Below are 17,955 nucleotides of genomic sequence, written 5' to 3'. Positions count from 1 at the left end.
AGAGCAGCCTGCCTTCCCTTGCCGTCCTTACCCTCCGCCTGTGAAGGAAACACATTAACAAATGGCTTCAATGCAGGACAGATAAATACAATGACCGCTTTCACTATCAACACACATGTCATGGTACAATGGGCCACACTCCAATATGGAGGGCCAGAAAGGTTGTCAGTGGAAAGGTCACAATTGTAAAATTGCACAGCACTCAAGTAGACTGCCGAATTCCCAGCCACAAGCTATCAGTGGGCCCAAGAGCTTAGCAGGTTTCAAAGAGGGACTGGATGTTTATATGGGTAAGCAGAAAATCCAATTACAGTTGTGAGGACTTAACAGAAAAGCTCGTAGAAGGGCTTTAAACCTGCCTCATTTATACTACAATATATGTCTAATTAGTGGGTCTTGGGGATAAACTTTCCTTGGGAGCAGTTTATCTCATAGCTGCCTATTTCAGGGCTTCTTTCACTTTCTTCTGAACCATCTGGTACTGGGCATAGGATACGAGGCTCGATGGACTACAGGTCTGATCTGGTCTGACACTGCCTATGTTCCTATCGATGGTGCATATCCAAGACCATGCTTTCGCTTATCTTCCTTGAGCTTCTGGGAGTCTCTAGACTTGCAATGAGAGCAGAAAGATGTCTCGTTAAATATCATCTAGTCTCATGGATTTTTTTTTTCCTTTCAGGAAGGATATTTCAAAACTCTTTGGACCTGTCCAGTATATTATGTCAGCTGTCAATGACACCAAATTCAGCTCTGCAATGTTCCTTCTCACCGGGATACCTGGGCAGGAAGACATCCATCTCTGGATCTCTGTCCTCTTCTGCTTAGTGTATGTTATTTCAATAGTAGGAAATTCGGTCATTCTGTTCATTATAAAAACAGATCCGAGTCTTCATGAGCCCATGTACATTTTCCTTTCCATGTTGGCTTTCACAGACCTTGCCTTGTCGATATCAACCATGCCTACAACACTAGGTATATACTTGTTTAACTCTAGGGAGATCAGTCTGGATGCTTGTTTTGCCCAGCTGTTCTTCATTCACTCACTTTCATTCACTGAATCATCAGTACTCCTGTTGATGGCATTTGATCGCTTCATTGCTATCTGTAACCCACTGAGATATGCATCTATCTTAACCCTGCGAAGAACTGGACAGATGGGACTGGTGTTTGTGCTAAGAGGGGTGTCTTTAATATTCCCACTCCCCTTTCTCCTTAAACGGTTCCGATATTGTCGAACCAATGTCCTCTCCCATTGCTACTGCCTGCACCAGGACGTTATTAAGATGACTTGTTCAGACATCACAGTCAACTACATCTATGGCTTCTTTCTTACAGTCACCGTGGTGGGATTGGATTCACTGTTCATCTTCCTTACGTATGTGATGATCCTCAAAACAGTGCTGAAAGTCACGTCCCCAGCAGAGTGCCTTCGGGCCCTGAACACGTGTGTCTCCCACCTCTGTGCTGTCCTGCTCTTCTACACACCACGGATTGGCTTGGGTGTGATACAGGGATTTTGGAAGGGCTCTCCTCCATTGCTCAACCTTCTCCTGGGCTACATCTCTCTGTTTGCCCCACCACTTATGAACCCAGTTGTGTACAGTGTGAAAAGCAAACACCTTCGTGCGAGGATAATCAGGGTGTTCTTCAAATGAAGGGTCAGTCCATCACTTGGCTTCAGCCCCAGTGACATGGGAGATGAAAAACACAGGCCACGACCACCCATTCTATTCAGGAGCTTACATCCGAGATGACACGATCTACTGAACTCCACTCTGTAAAGAGAGGTTCAGACATGGTATGAGGCCTGGAAGAATGGGAGAGGGGCTGGTGAGGGAGGCTAACACACTGGGGGAAGGAGACCAAGGCAGGTAGCAGCTTTTACAATGTGTCTGTGTTCATGGAGAGCCAGTGGACCAGTGTCATGTTTGCTTATAAAGAGCTGTATCGTTGCCTGCTCTGACCTCAGAATTCCTCTTGACAGAGCCAATAAAGAGAAGGGATGTGGATGTTGTTTCCCATTACACCTGACCTCTCACCGTTCTGTCTCTGGTTAAACATCCGTGAGCCAGGGAAATAGCTGTGAGCTGTTCTGCAGTTCCAGTCCTCACACTTCCTGAGCACTCTGGGTACTGCATGATCCATGGGGCTGTACCAGCTGTGCTCAGGAGCTATTTAAGTGACACAGACACCCCCCTTTCCCTGTGCCCTCAGCCTGGTGCATGTGACTGAGTCGTGTCAGAGACATGATTAAAGCAGGAGCCCCAGGCACAGCCATTTAGGCAGCTCCTCTTCCATTGATGACTGTGCACCACGCACCTGATGAGTCTACCCCCATCTGAGTGTAATGCCACCGAGGAAGAGCAGTGCTGCATGTGTTATTAGGAAATTGGGAAACTTTTGTGAATGAGGGAGCCTATACAGGAAGGATGGGCTCCACCTAAGCCAAAATAGAACCAGATCTCTGGCACTTAACAGTGAGAAGGTGGTAGAGGAGTTTTTAAACTAAGGGCTGGGAGGAAGCTGACAGGCGCAGACAAGCACGTCGTTTGGACAGTGACATCCATTAGAGAGGATAGACTAATGGAGATTCTCTATGTCCTAGTAAGGAGGAGAGGATGGAAGATGATAAAATACAGGTAGGATCTGTTGAGAAACAATCAAATAAAAAAAAGTCCCATTCAATTACATCATGCAATGCAGAAAGCTAAATAATAAGATGGGTGAACTGAGTGCCGTATATTAAATGAGGGTATTGATACAATAGCCATCACAGAAACTTGGTGCAATGAGGATAGTCAATGGGACACAGTGATCCCAGGGTACAAAATATATTGAAAGAACAGAATAGGTCATGCTGGTGAGGGAGTGGCAAATGAAGTAAAAATCGTAAATGTACCAAACTGTACCTTAGAATTTCTATGGGTGTAAATTCCATTTTCTAATAATAAGAATATAGTTGTAGGGATATATTACTGACCACCTACCCAGGATGGTGATAGTGACTGTGAAATATTTATGGAGATGAGAGAGGCTATTAAAATAAAAAAAACCGACAATAAAAATGGGGGATTTCAACTGTCCCCATATTGATTGGGTACATGTCACTTCAGGACGGGATGCAGAGATAAAGTCTCTTGACATCTTAAATGACTGTGTCTTGGAGCAGCTAGTCCTGGAACACGCAAGATGTTGTGAAGGCCAAGTCTATAACAGGGTCCAAAAAAGAACTAGATAAATTCATGGATGACAGGTGCCTGAATGACTATCAGCCAGGATGGGCAGGGATGGTGTCTCTAGCCTCTGTTTGCCAGAAGCTGGGAATGGGCGACAGGGGATGGATCACTTGATGATTCCCTGTTCTGTTCATTCCCTCTGGGGCACCTGGCAGAGGCTACTGTCCGAATACAGGATACTGGGCTAGATGGACCTTTGGTCTGATCAGTATGGCCTCTGCAGAGGTGGATAATAGCCCTGGCCTGCCTCACAGAGGTGGTGAGAAGATAAATACATTAAAAAAGTTATGTGTGAATGAGGGTCAGACACACAGAAGTCCTGGCAAGAGACTCAGACTCAGATTCCCTCCCTGTCCCCTCTGTTTGTGCTGCTCTAGCAATGCAAACGGGCACAAATGGGACTCAGCTCCCCCACAGAAGCACAACAAGCTCCTAGCCCAGCCCAGCCCGTTCACTGTAAGGCAACCACCTTTTCAAAGGAAAACGCAGGACACATGCAGAAGCCCCGTCCCCTCTGTGACACGCAACTATGCTCCTGTTGTTCTCATTTGAGGCCCCCTCTCTGCCCCATCCCTTCCCCCAACATCCCCCTCCTTCTCCTCCTCTGTACCTGAGACTCCATCCTCTCTTCAGGAGAGAAGCCAGAGCTGGGCCATGGTAAGGGCTGCTCAGGGATGCCGAGCCTCTGTGAAGAGCCCCAGACCCTCCACCTGTTCTTGGCATTAGACGGAAGGGCCCAAAATGTGTCCCCAGCCAGTGTCCCCAGCCCCTGGGATGCACCCTCTAGGGAAGGTGAAGAGTCCGGGCTTCCTGTAGCAATCTGGGCTCCCAGGGCCCCTCTTACCATTGCCTGGCTCCTGCCTAGCTGGGAGTAGGAGTCTTGGTGGAAGTGGTGGAGTAGGAGGAAGGGCCTGGTGTGAAAAGATGAGGCAGGAGGTGAGGCCTCACAGTGGTGGCAGGAGGATAAATACATTCCAGGTGCTCAGATACTCTGAGACCCTAAGCTCAGGGCTATGTCAGGGTTCCACAGAGAAACACCTCTGACATTTGTATATAAAAGGCTTTTTACCACAATCCCTGTGACAGCTGCTTCTGGGAAGCCCTGTGACTCCAGCCCCTTGGTGTGTGTGGCAAATGTAGGGTGCTCAGGAGTAACAGTGAGGGATAGGTTGTGGATTTATGAGGGAGTGTTGGAGCATCTCGGGATGGCTGAAAAGTTCAGCACAGCACTGGTGTCTGAGGTGAGATTTGGAGTGTCATGGGGTCTAACTGTCACACAATGGAGCAACAGACATGAGGTCTCATCGTAGACATCTGTCTGGGAGAAAGCTGTCTCAGGGCAAGGGTCAGCGTCACACCTTGACCCCGTAACACACTGAGCACAGAGCACTACGGTGACTGGGCCCAAGCTCACAGGGTTTCAGCAGAGGCTGCTTCCACAAGAAAGGGGCAAACAGATGGGAAGATTGTCATAAACATACAGCTAAGGGTAGCATCAAATCCCTCTTTACCCTGTAAAGGGTTAAATCCTCTTTTACCTGGAAAGGGTTAAGAAGCTCAAGTACCTGGCTGGCACCTGACCCAAAGGACCAATAAGGGGACAAGATACTTTCAAACTGGGGGGTGCGGGAGGCTTTTGTCTGTCTGTTCCATGGGGCTTTGGCCAGAGCAAGCCATCCAACTCCTATAGCGTTGGTAAGTATTTAGCAAGGAAATGTGTTACATTTACTTTTATTTTGGCTTGTGATTTCCTTTGTAGGAGGAGGGACGATTATCCTTGGTTTTGTAACTTTAAGGTTTTGCCTACAGGGGAGATCCTTTATGTTCTTGAGTCTTTTGTTATTCTGTAAAGTACTTACCATCCCGATTTTACAGAGGTGATTCTTTTATCATTTTTTAAATTAAAAATCTTCTTTTCAGAACCGGATTGATTTTTCATTGTTTTAAGATCCAAGGGCTTGGGTCTGTGTTCACCTGTACCAATTGGTGAGGATATTGTTTTCAAGCTCCCCAGTAAAGGGGGTGTAGGGTCTTGGGGGATTATTCTCAAGCCAGCCCAGGATAAGGGCTTTAGGGGCTTGGAAGATATTTGGGGAAGGGAGGGCTCCAAGTGGCCCTCCCTAAATGTTCATTTAAGTCACTTGGTGGTGGCAGCATTACCTAATTCAAGGTACGAGGAAGGATCTGTGTCTTCGGGAGTTTTTAACCTAAGCTGGTAGAAATAACCTCAGGGGGTCTTCATGTGGGTCCCCACGTCTGTACCCTAAAGTTCAGAGGTGGGGAGGGAACCCTGACAAAGATGGTCCCGGGGAAACTAGGCTGGGTACCATGAGGTCTTTGGCATCCCAAAAGAATGTAAGTTGGGCCAATCTGTTCCTCTATCTCCAGAGCAAAGCCCGTCTAACTTAGCTTGCAGTGATATATGAGACAGATGAGTGCAGACATATGACAGCTGCCTGTTATTTTTAACGACTTTTCCTAATGCTTTTTTTTCTGCTTGTTAAACCTATTTGTTTTAGGGAGGCTGGGGTGACTGTATAGTGTTGGTCACAAGCACCGGAAGGGAAGAAACTGAGGTGTCCAGTCAGACCTGCATGGTGAGAAGGATTTAGCATAGCTAGGGTACTGTTCCCAGTTCAAAGAGTGGAACAATTATGAGATTCCCCCAAGGACAGGAGGGTAAAGGGACCATGTATCCTTGTTTTACTGTGACAATACCAATTCTTCTTAACAAACAACTATTCTTGAGTTCCTTTCAATATTCACAATAGCAATTTGTTCAAGTTACAGCCAAGATAAAGATCCACTCAAGACAATGATACATAGAGTCATAAAATTAAAGGCTGGAAGGAGAGAATAGATTATCTAATCCAGAGGTTATCAAACGGGAAAAGGCGGGACCCCCTTGGGAGGTGCAGAATGTATTCATAGAGGAGGGATGTAACAAGTTTTAGAGAAAAAGACCTTCCTGTGCACATCAGGTGTGATGGTGACTTTTAAATAGGCTCCAGAGGTGATACGGGCAATACAGGCCTAAGTTCAGAACCAAGCAAATTGGATGAAACTCTCATCGTTTGATCATTTCTTCAGATTCAGCTTGGGTATGTAATTCAGTGACAAAATGCTTTTACTAGTATGGGATGCTTATGGATTTACATTCTCAAATGGAGCTCCACTTAAATATGCATCACGGTTACAGAATATTGGCAAACTGCCTGTGAAGTATCCACTCTAGAACAGCGACCCATAAGTCAGAAGGTGCAAGATCCTACTAAAATAGGGCTATATGCTCAGGAAAATCATCATGCTGATTTATTAGCCAAAAAAGCTTGTTGGAACATCTCTGAGGGTGAGATGTCATCTGTAATCACTTTCTTACTGTACTAGGCATAGACTTACATGTTTTATGTTATTTTGCTTGGTAATTCACTTTGTTCTGTCTGTCACTACTTGGAACCCCATAAACCCTATTTTTTATTTAATAAAATCACGTTTTACTTATTAATTAACCCAGAGTATGTGTTAATACCTGGGGGAGGGAGATACATACCTGTGCATATCTCTCTACCAGTGTTATAGAGGGCAAAACATTTATGAGTTTACCCTTCATAAGCTTTATACAGGGTAAAATGGATTTATTTGTGGTCTGGACCTCATTGGGAGTTGGGCATCTGAGTGTTAAAGACAGGAACACTTCTTAAGCTGTTTTCAGTTAAGCCTGCAGCTGTTTGGGGGACGCGGTTCAGACCTGGGTCTGGGTTTGCAGCAGGCTAGCGTGTCTGACTCAAACCAGGCAGGGCTCTGAAGTCTCAAGCTGTCAGGGGAAATAGGCTCAGGGGTAGTCTCAGCACATCAGTTGGCAGTTCCCAACGGGTTTCCTGTGAGCCAACCTTACCCAATAATAAGCGAGAAATTCCCTGTGCAAACCCCACAACTGGCATCCGGAGGTCACAGCTGCACCAAGGGAGGCTTAGCCTGTCCTGGCATTCTATATCCACCACGTATGGTTCCCAATACTCAGTTAGCTTTTCTTTTGGCTGCCTCTGCACATTGAGCAGAGGTTTTCAGAGAACTATCCACAATGACTCCAAGATCTCTTTCTTGAGTGGTAACAGCTAATTTGGAACCATCATTTTGAATGTAAAGTTGGATTTATATTTTTCCAATATGCATTACTTTGAATTTGTCAAGAAAAACATGTGTTCCCCCAGTCACCAAGTTTTCTGAGATCCCTTTGTTACACATCACAGTCTACTTTGCAATTAAGTAAATTGAATAATTTTGTCTCGTCTGCAAATGTTACCACCTCATTGTTTGCCCCTTTTTCCAGATCATTTATGAATATGTGGAACTGCACTGGTCCCTGTATAGATCCCTGTGGGACATCAGTAGCTACCTCTCTCCATTCTGAAACTGACCATTTATTCCTACTCTTTGTTTCCTATCTTTTAACCAGTTACTGAGCCAGGAGAGAACCTTCTTTCTTACCCCATGACTGCTTATCTTTCTTAAGAGCCTTTGTTGTGGGACCGTGTCAACTGCTTTCTGAAAGTCCAAGTACACTGTATGCCCCGGATCACCGTTGTCCATGTTTGTTGACCTGCTCAAAGAATTCTAATAGACTGATGGGGCATAATTTCCCTTTGCAAAAGCCGTGCTGATTCTTCCACAACAAATCATGTCCATCCATGTGTCTGATAATTCTGTTCTTTATTATAGTTTCAACCAGTTTGCCTTGTACTGAAGCCAAGATTACAGGCCTGTAATTGCTGGGATCGCCTCTGGAGCCTTTTTAAAAAAATCAGTATCACATTAGCTATTTGCCAATCATCTGGTACAGAAGCTGATTTAAGTGACAGGTTCCACACCACCGTTAGTTGTTCTGCAATTTGATATTTGAGTTTTGCAGAACTCTTGGGTGAATGTCAACTAAGCTACCTGAGTGTTTTCTTCCTAAATCACTCAAGGACAAACAGGAGACAACAGCCAATTTCCCAGCTCCCCGGGCTTGCACCCTTGGTGGAGTATAAACCAAGATTGATACCATCTTGCACTGCACATAGATCTGTATAAGGCAAACTCATTAATATAGGTCACTTTCCACTCAACGTGGCATAGATGGGCAACGGTCTTTGTTTACAGAGCTGAGATATTCGATCCCCAAGAGTAATTGGAGGCTCTTCATCTGCCTCTCCATCATGACATAATGAAGGTGGCACTGACGGAGTCTATGGCTGCACTCTGGGTATAGAAAGGTCAATACCTCCTGACCAGTCTACGGCTGGGGTATTGTGTTCATCAGCTACTCTAACCAGCCTTTGCACCTCTGTGCAGCCCCCTGCATCTGGTACAAGGCCCCTTCAGCAGATCCTGTGGGCAGTGGCTACTGTGACAGGCCCTGGTAGCACATCTTTGATGAACCTGTGCTAGCAGGGAGCTGGAGAGGGTCCTAGAGCAGTTGTGGAAGCACAGGGATTGGGGTGCCCAGCTACCAGTGGTCACTGAAATCTGTTATAACTTCAGGTCCCCATGGATCCTGGGGCATCCTGTTATGCTTCAGGGAGAACTGCAGGACTCAGGAGGTCATCAGGTCCAGACTCCTGTGATCATGGAAGATCAAAGTATTATCTAAACCATTCCTGACAGGTGTCTGTTTAACCTGCCCTTAAAAATTACAAAGATGGAGTTTCTATAACCCCCTGGGAATTTATTCCAGCACTTAACCACCCTAACAGAGAAGAAGTGTATATCCTACTGGAATGATCCAAGGAAATTTCCAAGTTTGCAGCGTTGTAGAGTCTCCCTTTCCCAGCTTGCACTCTGGGAGAAATCTGATCCTCTATTATTCATTATTATTCATTATTATTATAAGTATTTATTTCAGCTGGATCCCAGCTGTGACATCATCATCGTTACTACTCAGCCGCCCCCGAGGTAGCTCTGTGACTAATCAGAACCATACAAACAGTGACAACAAGCCCAGATTCCAGGAACAGATCCTGCAGCAGGGCCGGTTCAGCAGTCCAGTTAGGTAGCACCACCCACAGCCTCTGTGATTTTGCCGCCTGCAGTTTGCCATTGGCTGTGACAGGGGTTACAGCTGGTGCACACTGAGCCAAGCAGCTGAGGTTCCCTGATGGCCAAGTGGCCCCCAGGGGAATGTGCAGACATGCTTCATAAAGACAGTTCCCTCCCTATCTGAACAGACACTGCCTGCTGCCTGTGCAACTTCTCCGATGACTCCTTGATCTTTAGGGTGAAGACTTCTGGTGTCAGCGGCTCCCCTTGTAGCAGGAATTGGGTACGTTGGCAAGTTTCACTATCTTAAAAATGCAAAGTGAAGGGAACAGGCTGTGCAGTGCCAGAGGACTCAGCTGGGCTGTCAGGGTGACTCATTGAAGGGCTGGTGGGCTGGTAGCACTGGGGAGCTTGGGAACCCCTCCCCTACAACTGCCCGTGCTCCTCAGGGGGTTATTGAAGCTGCACACAAATCTGACATGCCAAGCGAGCTTGGAGTGTTAAAAAAACCGCAATATCCCAAATGAGGTTTTCTCAGTGGGTCCCATTTCTGGAGGTGCAGTGTGCTCTGGGCCCGATCCTGCCAGGGACTGAGTGAAAGGAGACCCCACAGAATATCAGTTAATAGTTCAAAAATTGCCACAGGTTTATTTGCTTCTGGAAATTTAATCAGCAAATGCATTTTATTATTTGGGTTGATTATGAAGGCAGCAATTCAGAGCTGCGCAGCTCCGTGGTAACAGGTCAGATAGGGGATATTTCTGTTTCCTGAATGGCTGAGGGCTCTAGCATCTCTGCTCTGTAGATACCACTAAGAGTTACAGGGCTACCTGCATCTCGCCCCCCTCCCTAGTCTCCTAGTGCCAGATGTCAGGGAAAATAACCTTCCCTCTCATGGGGTAGAATCTCATAATCCTCCCACCCTCAGACAGTGTCCTGCAATTCTTCCCTTTGGGAACCTGTGACTAGTGGTGAGATGAGTGACCAGCCAGCCTTCCCAAACCAAACTATTCTTTAATCTGAACAGTAGCAATAAAGCGTAACAATGGAGAATTGAAGGGTTTTCAAACAACAGTCTGTACACATCTCTGACCCCCAAGCTCTCCCACTCTGAATGAGACCAAGGCAGGGCAAGGCCTTCGGACATCCCCAGAGGTGTCTGTGCCTGTCAGTCTGAAGAGCACCTCAGCAACAGCTGCCCCACCTCTGGAGAGACTCCCAGCGCTGACAAAACAAGCTGTGCGATATGGCTGGATCCCAGATATAGGCTCTTCCCAGCTTGTAGCTCTGGTGTTGTCTCTCAATCTCCCTGGGGTGGTTAGTGAGCGATGGCTTTTCCTGAACTGTTGCTTCCCTTCCTGCTTGTTTTTCAGCAACCTGCTATTAAACTAAGAAGAGCCACAATGGTTGCAGCCAATATAACCATAATGTCAGCATCCCAATAGTTAACCCAATATAGCTCTACAGCAACAGCCCAACAACTGGATTTAACATACGCATTCCTTATGGCATGTCTGACAGTATGCCATTCCCCGGTGCTATGGATGTTATGAATACAGGACAGAGACAAAGAGAGAAAGAGGGAAAAAAAAACAGAGAGAGAGAGCAATAGACAACTTTCCTGTGTGAAATGAAGTTCCATTTCCATGAATACTCATGCAATTGACTTTGAAATCCACTTCCTGGAAACCGTCACTATGGCTGAATAACAGGTGCTGGGGTTACTCTGTACAAGAGAGTGAGAGCTCAGGGAATGAATATTTTCCACACTGATCCCAATGGCTGTTACCACTCTGGTTACAGGCTGCAGACTGACAGAACAGAACCTGAGGAGAACCAGTCAGCTATTAACCCAGGGACAGCATTGCTACTAGACTTTTCTTTGCTGACCAGCGACTGATTGAGGGCTGAGACGCTGCAATCTGTTCAGGTTCTGAAGAAATGCAGATGACAGACAGTACATTTTAAGTCATACAATCATAGAATCATGGGGTTGGAAGAGATCTGAGGAGGTCATACATTCCAATCCCCTGCTCAAAGCAGGACCAACACCAACTAAATCATCCCAGCCAGGGCTTTGTCAAGCTGTGCTTTAAAAATCTCTAAGGATGGATATTCCACCACTTCCCTAGGTAACGCATTCCAGTGCTTCACCACCCTCCTAGTGAAACAGTGTTTCCTAATATCCAACCTAGACCTCCCTCACTGCAACTTGAGACCATTCCTCTTTGTTTTGTCATCTGTCACCACTGAGAACAGCCAAGTTCCATCCTCTTTGAAACCCCCCTCCAGGTAGTTGAAAGCAGCTATCAAATCCCCCCTCACTCTTCTCTTCTGCAGACTAAATAACCCCAGTTCCCTCAGCCTCTCCTTGTACGTCATGTGCCCCAGCCCCCTAATTATTTTTGTTGCCCTCTATCACGTCTCTATCCTGAGAAATCATCTCTGAAAGAAGATCAGAGGAGAAAGAATGGCTTCACATGTGTGTACTAAAGTACAGATGTGTAAATGTTATGCCAAGCCTTTTCATTGTAATAAAAATATTACAAATAAAAAAAACATGACATGCAGGTATATCGAAACCCAGCAACAAAGTTGTTGGAATCTCTACAGGAAGGAACATTACTAAGTTTACTAATTAATGGTTTTAGCTCTAGAAAGGATTTCAGCAGTACTCCAAGTACTGTTTGCAATGGTTTGTGTTATTAACTCTATGCTTAGTGAACAGTTTTATCATTCTGTCTCCTGATAACTGACCAAAAGCTGTTTCTAACACTTATATTCAGAGTTGTGCACTCAATCACTCTGCAATACAGGTGCAACACTTTTAAAGAAGTCCTAAGAGAACCGAAGTGCTGGTCAGTGTTTCAGCAAAGAAGCAAAGAGTAAAGCTAAGGTGCAGGAAAGGGGAGTGTAGTAAGGGTTGTATGTAATTTACACCTATCATCTCGTACATGAGCATGGCTGAAGTAACTTGCACCCTCAATTGGATATCTGTGTAAACCTAGTGTTTGCACTACTTGCCCATTTGTGACACCAACCCCTCCCCTGCCAATCTGACTATGTTAGCTTGTAACTTGCCAAATATCTACAGACCCTTGCGTGGGGAGAGGATGCAGGTCCTGTGAGGATAAAATGAATCCTGCAGGATGATCGAACTCCTTGGAGTCAGTCAGCTTTGGCCAGACAAAGCACTTTATGTCAGAGTGTATCTCTGGGAGTATTTGGTAGAGAAATTTAATCGGGTGCGGGTCTGGTTGAATTTACACATGTAAATCTGTAATGATAGAGTTGAAGTCATTATTACTGAATTAAGAAATTGGCCCTAGGAATTTATCCCTCTACTGCAAAGACACAGTGGCATAACATAGAACCTGAGACATGGAGAAAATAATATATACGTATATATAAAAATCAGACAAGGAAACCATGGGTGCTGGTGAACCCCCATCTGCGGCAGGCAAACCCCCATTCCCACCCCTTCCACCTGAGGCCCCACCCCTTCCATGGAGCCAAACCAGCCCCCCAGCGCAGCAACAGGCCATGTCCCAGACTAGTGCCCCCAGCCCCGAAGCACCCCCGCCTCCCCTCTCACTCCCCCCCCACAGTGTGCAGCAGCCCCAACCTTTCCGGCCCTGGAGCGAGGGGGCTGGGCAGCCACGTAGACCCAGCCGCCAGACCCAGCACCAGACCAAGAGCAGCCTGCCTTCCCTTGCCTTCTTACCCTCCGCCTGTGAAGGAAACACATTAACAAAGAGCTTCAATGTAGGACAGATAAATACACTGACCGTTTTCACTATGCACTTGCCATGTTTACACACATGTCATGGTACAACGGGCCACACTCCAAAATGGAGGGCAAGAAAGGGTGTCAGTGGAAAGCTCTAATTTGCCTAATTTGGCAATTAATTTGGCAACTGATCTTTGATGATCAGCAGGTCAGTATGCCCAGTGGTCTGTGATGGGATGTTAGATGGGGTGGGATCTGAGTTACTACAGAGAATTCTTTCCTGGGTGCAGGCTGGTGAGTCTTGCCCACGTGTTCAGGGTTTAGCTGATCACCATATTTGGAGTAGGGAAGGAATTTTCCTCCAGAGGAGATTGGCAGAGGCCTGGAGATTTTTCGCCTTCCTCTGCAGCATGGGGCACGGGTCACTTGCTGGAGGATTCTCTGCACCTTGAGGTCTTCAAACCATGATTTAAGGACTTCTATAACTCAGACATAGGTTAGGGGTTTGTTACAGGAGTGGGCGGGTGAGATTCTGTGGCCTGCATTGTGCAGGAGGTCAGACTAGATGATCATAATGGTCCCTTCTCACCTTAAAGTCTATGAGTCACAACTGTAAAATCACACAGTGCTCAAGTAGGCTGTGGAACTCCCAACCACAAGATATTGTTAGGCAAAAATATCGTCCCCCTCCCCCAAGAATCAGGCAAGCACAGACAATACTGAAGGGGGTTTGTTCACACTACCGAAAAGACTCAAAAGCAGCTTCGGAAATATGGTGCCACAGAGGCCAGTTATATACATTTTCTTATTAATTCATTTGCATTTATTTGTACATACAGAGAGAGATGTTACAAATCAAGAGAGAACCCTGAACAAAGATAAAAATAGGAACAGTACTCCCACAAAGAGGTTATCCTAATTTCATCAAAGGTTTATGACTACCTTGTGGGAGAAGGAGGCGCGGTGGGAGGGTAGGGATGAGTGCTTACAGATATTCGGTGAGCTATGAAGGGAGGGTTTGTTCTGTTCTAGGAGCTGAGTTTCTAGGCGGGCATTGACCATATAAGCTTATCAAATGTTTACAATTGTCAATGTCCTTGCTACTAAATTCTACTAAAACATTCCTGCTTGTTCTGTTTTTTTATCTTAGTTGTTAGCTAAATTTTAACTTTTTCTTAACAATATCAATAGGCCGAAGAGCTTAACAGTTTTCCAACAGGGACTGGATGTTTATATGGGTAAGCAGAAAATCCAATTACACTAGTGAAGACTTAATAAAAAAGTTCTTAGATGGGATCTAAACCTTCCTAATTTATACTACAATATATGTCTAATTAGTGGGCCTCGGGGAGAACTTTCCTTGGGAGCAGGTTATCTCATAGCTGCCTATTTCAGGGCTTCTTTCACCTTCTTCTGAACCATCTGCTACTGGGCATTTGATTCGAGGCCAGATGGACTAAATGTCTGATCTAGTCTGGCAATGCCTATGTTCCTATCGATGGTGTAAATCCAAGACCATGCTTTAGCTTAGCTTCCTTAAGCTCCTGGGAGTCTCTAGACTTGCACTGAGAGCAGAAAGATGTCTCGTTAAATATCATCTAGTCTCATGGATTGTTTTTCTTTCAGGAAGGATATTTCAAAACTCCTTAGACCTGTTCAGGACATTATGTCAGCTGTCAATGACACTGAGTTTAGCTCTGCAGTGTTCCTTCTCACGGGGATACCAGGGCAGGAAGACGTCCATCTCTGGATCTCTGTCCCCTTCTGCTTAATGTATGTTATTTCGATAGTAGGAAATTCAGTCATTCTGTTCATTGTAAAAACAGATCCAAGCCTCCATGAGCCCATGTACATTTTCCTTTCCATGTTGGCCATCACAGACCTTGCCTTGTCGATATCCACCATGCCTACAACACTGGATATATTCTTGTTTAACAACAGGGAGATCAGTCTGGATGCTTGTTTTGCCCAGCTGTTCTTCATTCACTCACTTTCATTCATTGAATCATCGGTACTCCTGTTGATGGCCTTTGATCGATTTGTTGCTATCTGTAACCCACTGAGATATGCTTCTATCTTAACCCTGCCAAGAATTGGAAAGATGGGACTGGTGTTTGTGCTTAGAGGGGTGTCTTTAATATTCCCACTCCCCTTTCTTCTTAAACGGTTCCGATATTGTCGAACCAATGTCCTCTCCCATTGCTACTGCCTGCACCAGGACGTTATTAAGACGGCTTGTTCAGACATCGCAGTCAACAACATCTATGGCTTCTTTCTTATAGTTACCGTGGTGGGGTTGGATTCACTGTTCATCTTCCTCTCATATGTGATGATCCTCCAAAGAGTGCTGAAAGTCACGTCCCACGCGGAGTGCCTTCGGGCCCTGAACACGTGTGTCTCCCACCTCTGTGCTGTCCTGCTCTTCTACACACCACGGATTGGCTTGTCTGTGATAAACAGATTTTGGAAGAGCTCTCCTTCATTGCTCAACCTTCTCCTGGGCTACATCTCTGTGTTTGTCCCGCCACTTATGAACCCAATTGTGTACAGCGTAAAAAGCAAACACCTTCATGCGAGGATAATCAGGGTATTCTTCAAATGAAGGGTCAGTCCATCACTTTGCTCCAGGGCCAGTGACGTGGGAGATGAAAAACACAGGCCACGACCACCTATTCTATTCAGTACCTTACAGCCGCGATGACACGATCTACTGAAGTCCACTCTATAAAGAGAGGTTCAGACATGGTATAAGGCCTGAAAGAATGGGAGAGGGGCTGGTGAGGGAGGCTAACACACTGGGGGAAGGAGACCAAGGCAGGTAGCAGCTTTTACAATGTGTCTGTGTTCATGGAGAGCCAGTGGACCAGTGTGATGTTTGCTTATAAAGAGCTGTATCGTTGCCTGCTCCGACCTCAGAATTCCTCTTGATAGAGCCAATAAAGAGAAGGGATGTGGATGTTGTTTCCCATTACACCTGACCTGTCACCGTTCTGTCTCTGGTTAAACATCCACGAGCCAGGGAAATAGCTGAGAGCTGTTCTGCAGTTCCAGTCCTCGCCCTTCCTGAGCACTCTGGGTACTGCATGATCCATGGGGCTGTGCTCAGGAGCTACTTAAGTGACACAGTCACCCCCCTTTCCCTCTGTCCTCAGCCTGGTGCATGTGACAGAGTCGAGTCAGAGACATGATTAAAGCAGGAGCCCCAGGAGCATTTAGGCAGCTCCTCTTCCATTGATGACTGTGCACCACGCACCGGATGAGTCCACCCCATCTGAGTGTAATGCCACTGAGGCAGAGCAGTGCTGCATGTGTTATTAGGAAATGGGGAAACTTTTGTGACTGAGGGAGCCTATACAGGAAGGATGGGCTCCACCTACGCCGAAATCAAAGCACATCCCTGGCTCTTAACAGTGAGAGGGTCGTAGAGGAGTTTTTAAACTAAGGGCTGGGATGAAGCTGACAGGTGCAGACGAGCACGTCGTTTGGACAGTGACATCCATTAGAGAGGATAGACTAATGGAGATTCTCTATGTCCTAGTAAGGAGGAGAGGATGGAAGATGATAAAATACAGGTAGGATCTGTTGAGAAACAATTAAATAAAAAAAGTCCCATACATGTACATCCTTTAATGCAGAAAGCTAAATAATAAGGTGTACTAGACTGTCTCTTATTAAATGAGGGTATTGATATAATAGCCATCACAGATATTTGGTGGAATGAGGATAATCAGTGGGACACAGTATTGCCAGGGTACAAAATATATTGAAAGAACAGAATAGGTCATGCTGGTGAGGGAGTGACACTATATATGAAAGAAAGTCTACAAGCAAATGAAGTAAAAATCGTAAATGAACCAAACTGTACCACAGAATCTCTGTGGGTGGTAACTACATATTCTAATAATAAGAATATAGTTGTAGAGATATATTACTGACCACCTACCCAGGATGGTGAAAGTGACTATGAAATACTCAGGGAGATGAAAGAGGCTATTAAAAAATTTTAAAAAACCAATAATAACAATGGGGGATTTCAACTGTCCCCATATCGACTTGGTACATGTCACTTCAGGACGGGATGCAGAGACAGTTTCTTGACACCGTAAAGGACTGCGTCTTGTAGCAGCTAGTGCTGGAACCCAGAAGATGTTGTGAAGGCCAAGTCTATACCGGGGTCCAAAAAAGAATTAGATAAATTCATGGAGGACAGGTCCCTCAATGGCTATTAGCCAGGACGGGCAGGGATGGTGTTCTTAGCCTCTGTTTGCCAGAAACTGGGAATGGGCAACAGGGGATGGATCACTTGGTGATTCCCTGTTCTGTTCATTCCCTATGGGGCACCTGGCACAGGCCACTGTCTGAATACAGGATACTGGGCTAGATGGACCTTTGGTCTGACCCAGTATGGCCTCTGTAGAGGTAGATAATAGCCCTGCCCTGCCTCACAGAGGTGGTGAGAGGATAAATCCATTTAAAATTGATGTGTGAATGAGGGTCTGACACACAGAAGTCCTGGTAAGAGACTCAGACTCAGATACCCTCCCTGTCCCCTCTGTTTGTGCTGCTCTAGCAATGCAAAGGGGCACAAATGGGACTCAGCTCCCGCACAGAAGCACAACAAGCTCCTAGCCCAGCCCAGCCCGTTCAATGTAAGGCAACCACCTTTTCAAAGGGAAAATGAAGGACACATCCAGAAGCCCCGTCCCCTCTGTGACCCCCAACTATGCTCCTGTTGTTCTCATTTGAGGCCCCCTCTCTGCCCCATCCCTTCCCCCAACATCCCCCTCCTGCTCCTCCTCTTTACCTGAGACTCCATCCTCTCTTCAGGAGAGACACCAGAGCTGGGCCATGGTAAGGGCTGCTCAGGGATCCAGAGCCTCTGTGAAGAGCCCCAGACCCTCCACCTGTTCTTGGCATTAGGGATGAAAGGCCCAAAATGTGTCCCCAGCCAGTGTCCCCAGCCCCCAG

The 17,955-nt window shown here is 46.1% G+C and overlaps 2 protein-coding genes across 2 annotated transcripts; both read left to right on the top strand.

The window, feature by feature from the left end:
• The first annotated feature begins 718 nt into the window (after positions 1–718).
• On the top strand, positions 719–1,900 carry LOC123373946 (olfactory receptor 51G2-like). The gene has a single exon (XM_045023296.1). It carries the CDS (start codon positions 723–725, stop codon positions 1,656–1,658), a length of 936 nt encoding a protein of 311 aa, XP_044879231.1. The 5' UTR covers positions 719–722; the 3' UTR covers positions 1,659–1,900.
• Positions 1,901–9,279: 7,379 nt separating this feature from the next.
• LOC123374377 (olfactory receptor 51G2-like) lies at positions 9,280–16,145 on the top strand. The gene is made up of 2 exons (XM_045024290.1): positions 9,280–9,540; positions 14,614–16,145. The coding sequence occupies exon 2, from the start codon at positions 14,654–14,656 to the stop codon at positions 15,587–15,589; it is 936 nt and encodes a 311-aa protein (XP_044880225.1). The 5' UTR covers positions 9,280–9,540; positions 14,614–14,653; the 3' UTR covers positions 15,590–16,145.
• Positions 16,146–17,955: the final 1,810 nt, after the last annotated feature.

Source organism: Mauremys mutica, chromosome 1 (assembly GCF_020497125.1).
Source record: "Mauremys mutica isolate MM-2020 ecotype Southern chromosome 1, ASM2049712v1, whole genome shotgun sequence".
Lineage (NCBI taxonomy): Eukaryota > Metazoa > Chordata > Testudines > Geoemydidae > Mauremys > Mauremys mutica.
Note: the sequence above shows the minus strand (reverse complement) of the source record. Positions and strands in the feature narration are given on the sequence as shown.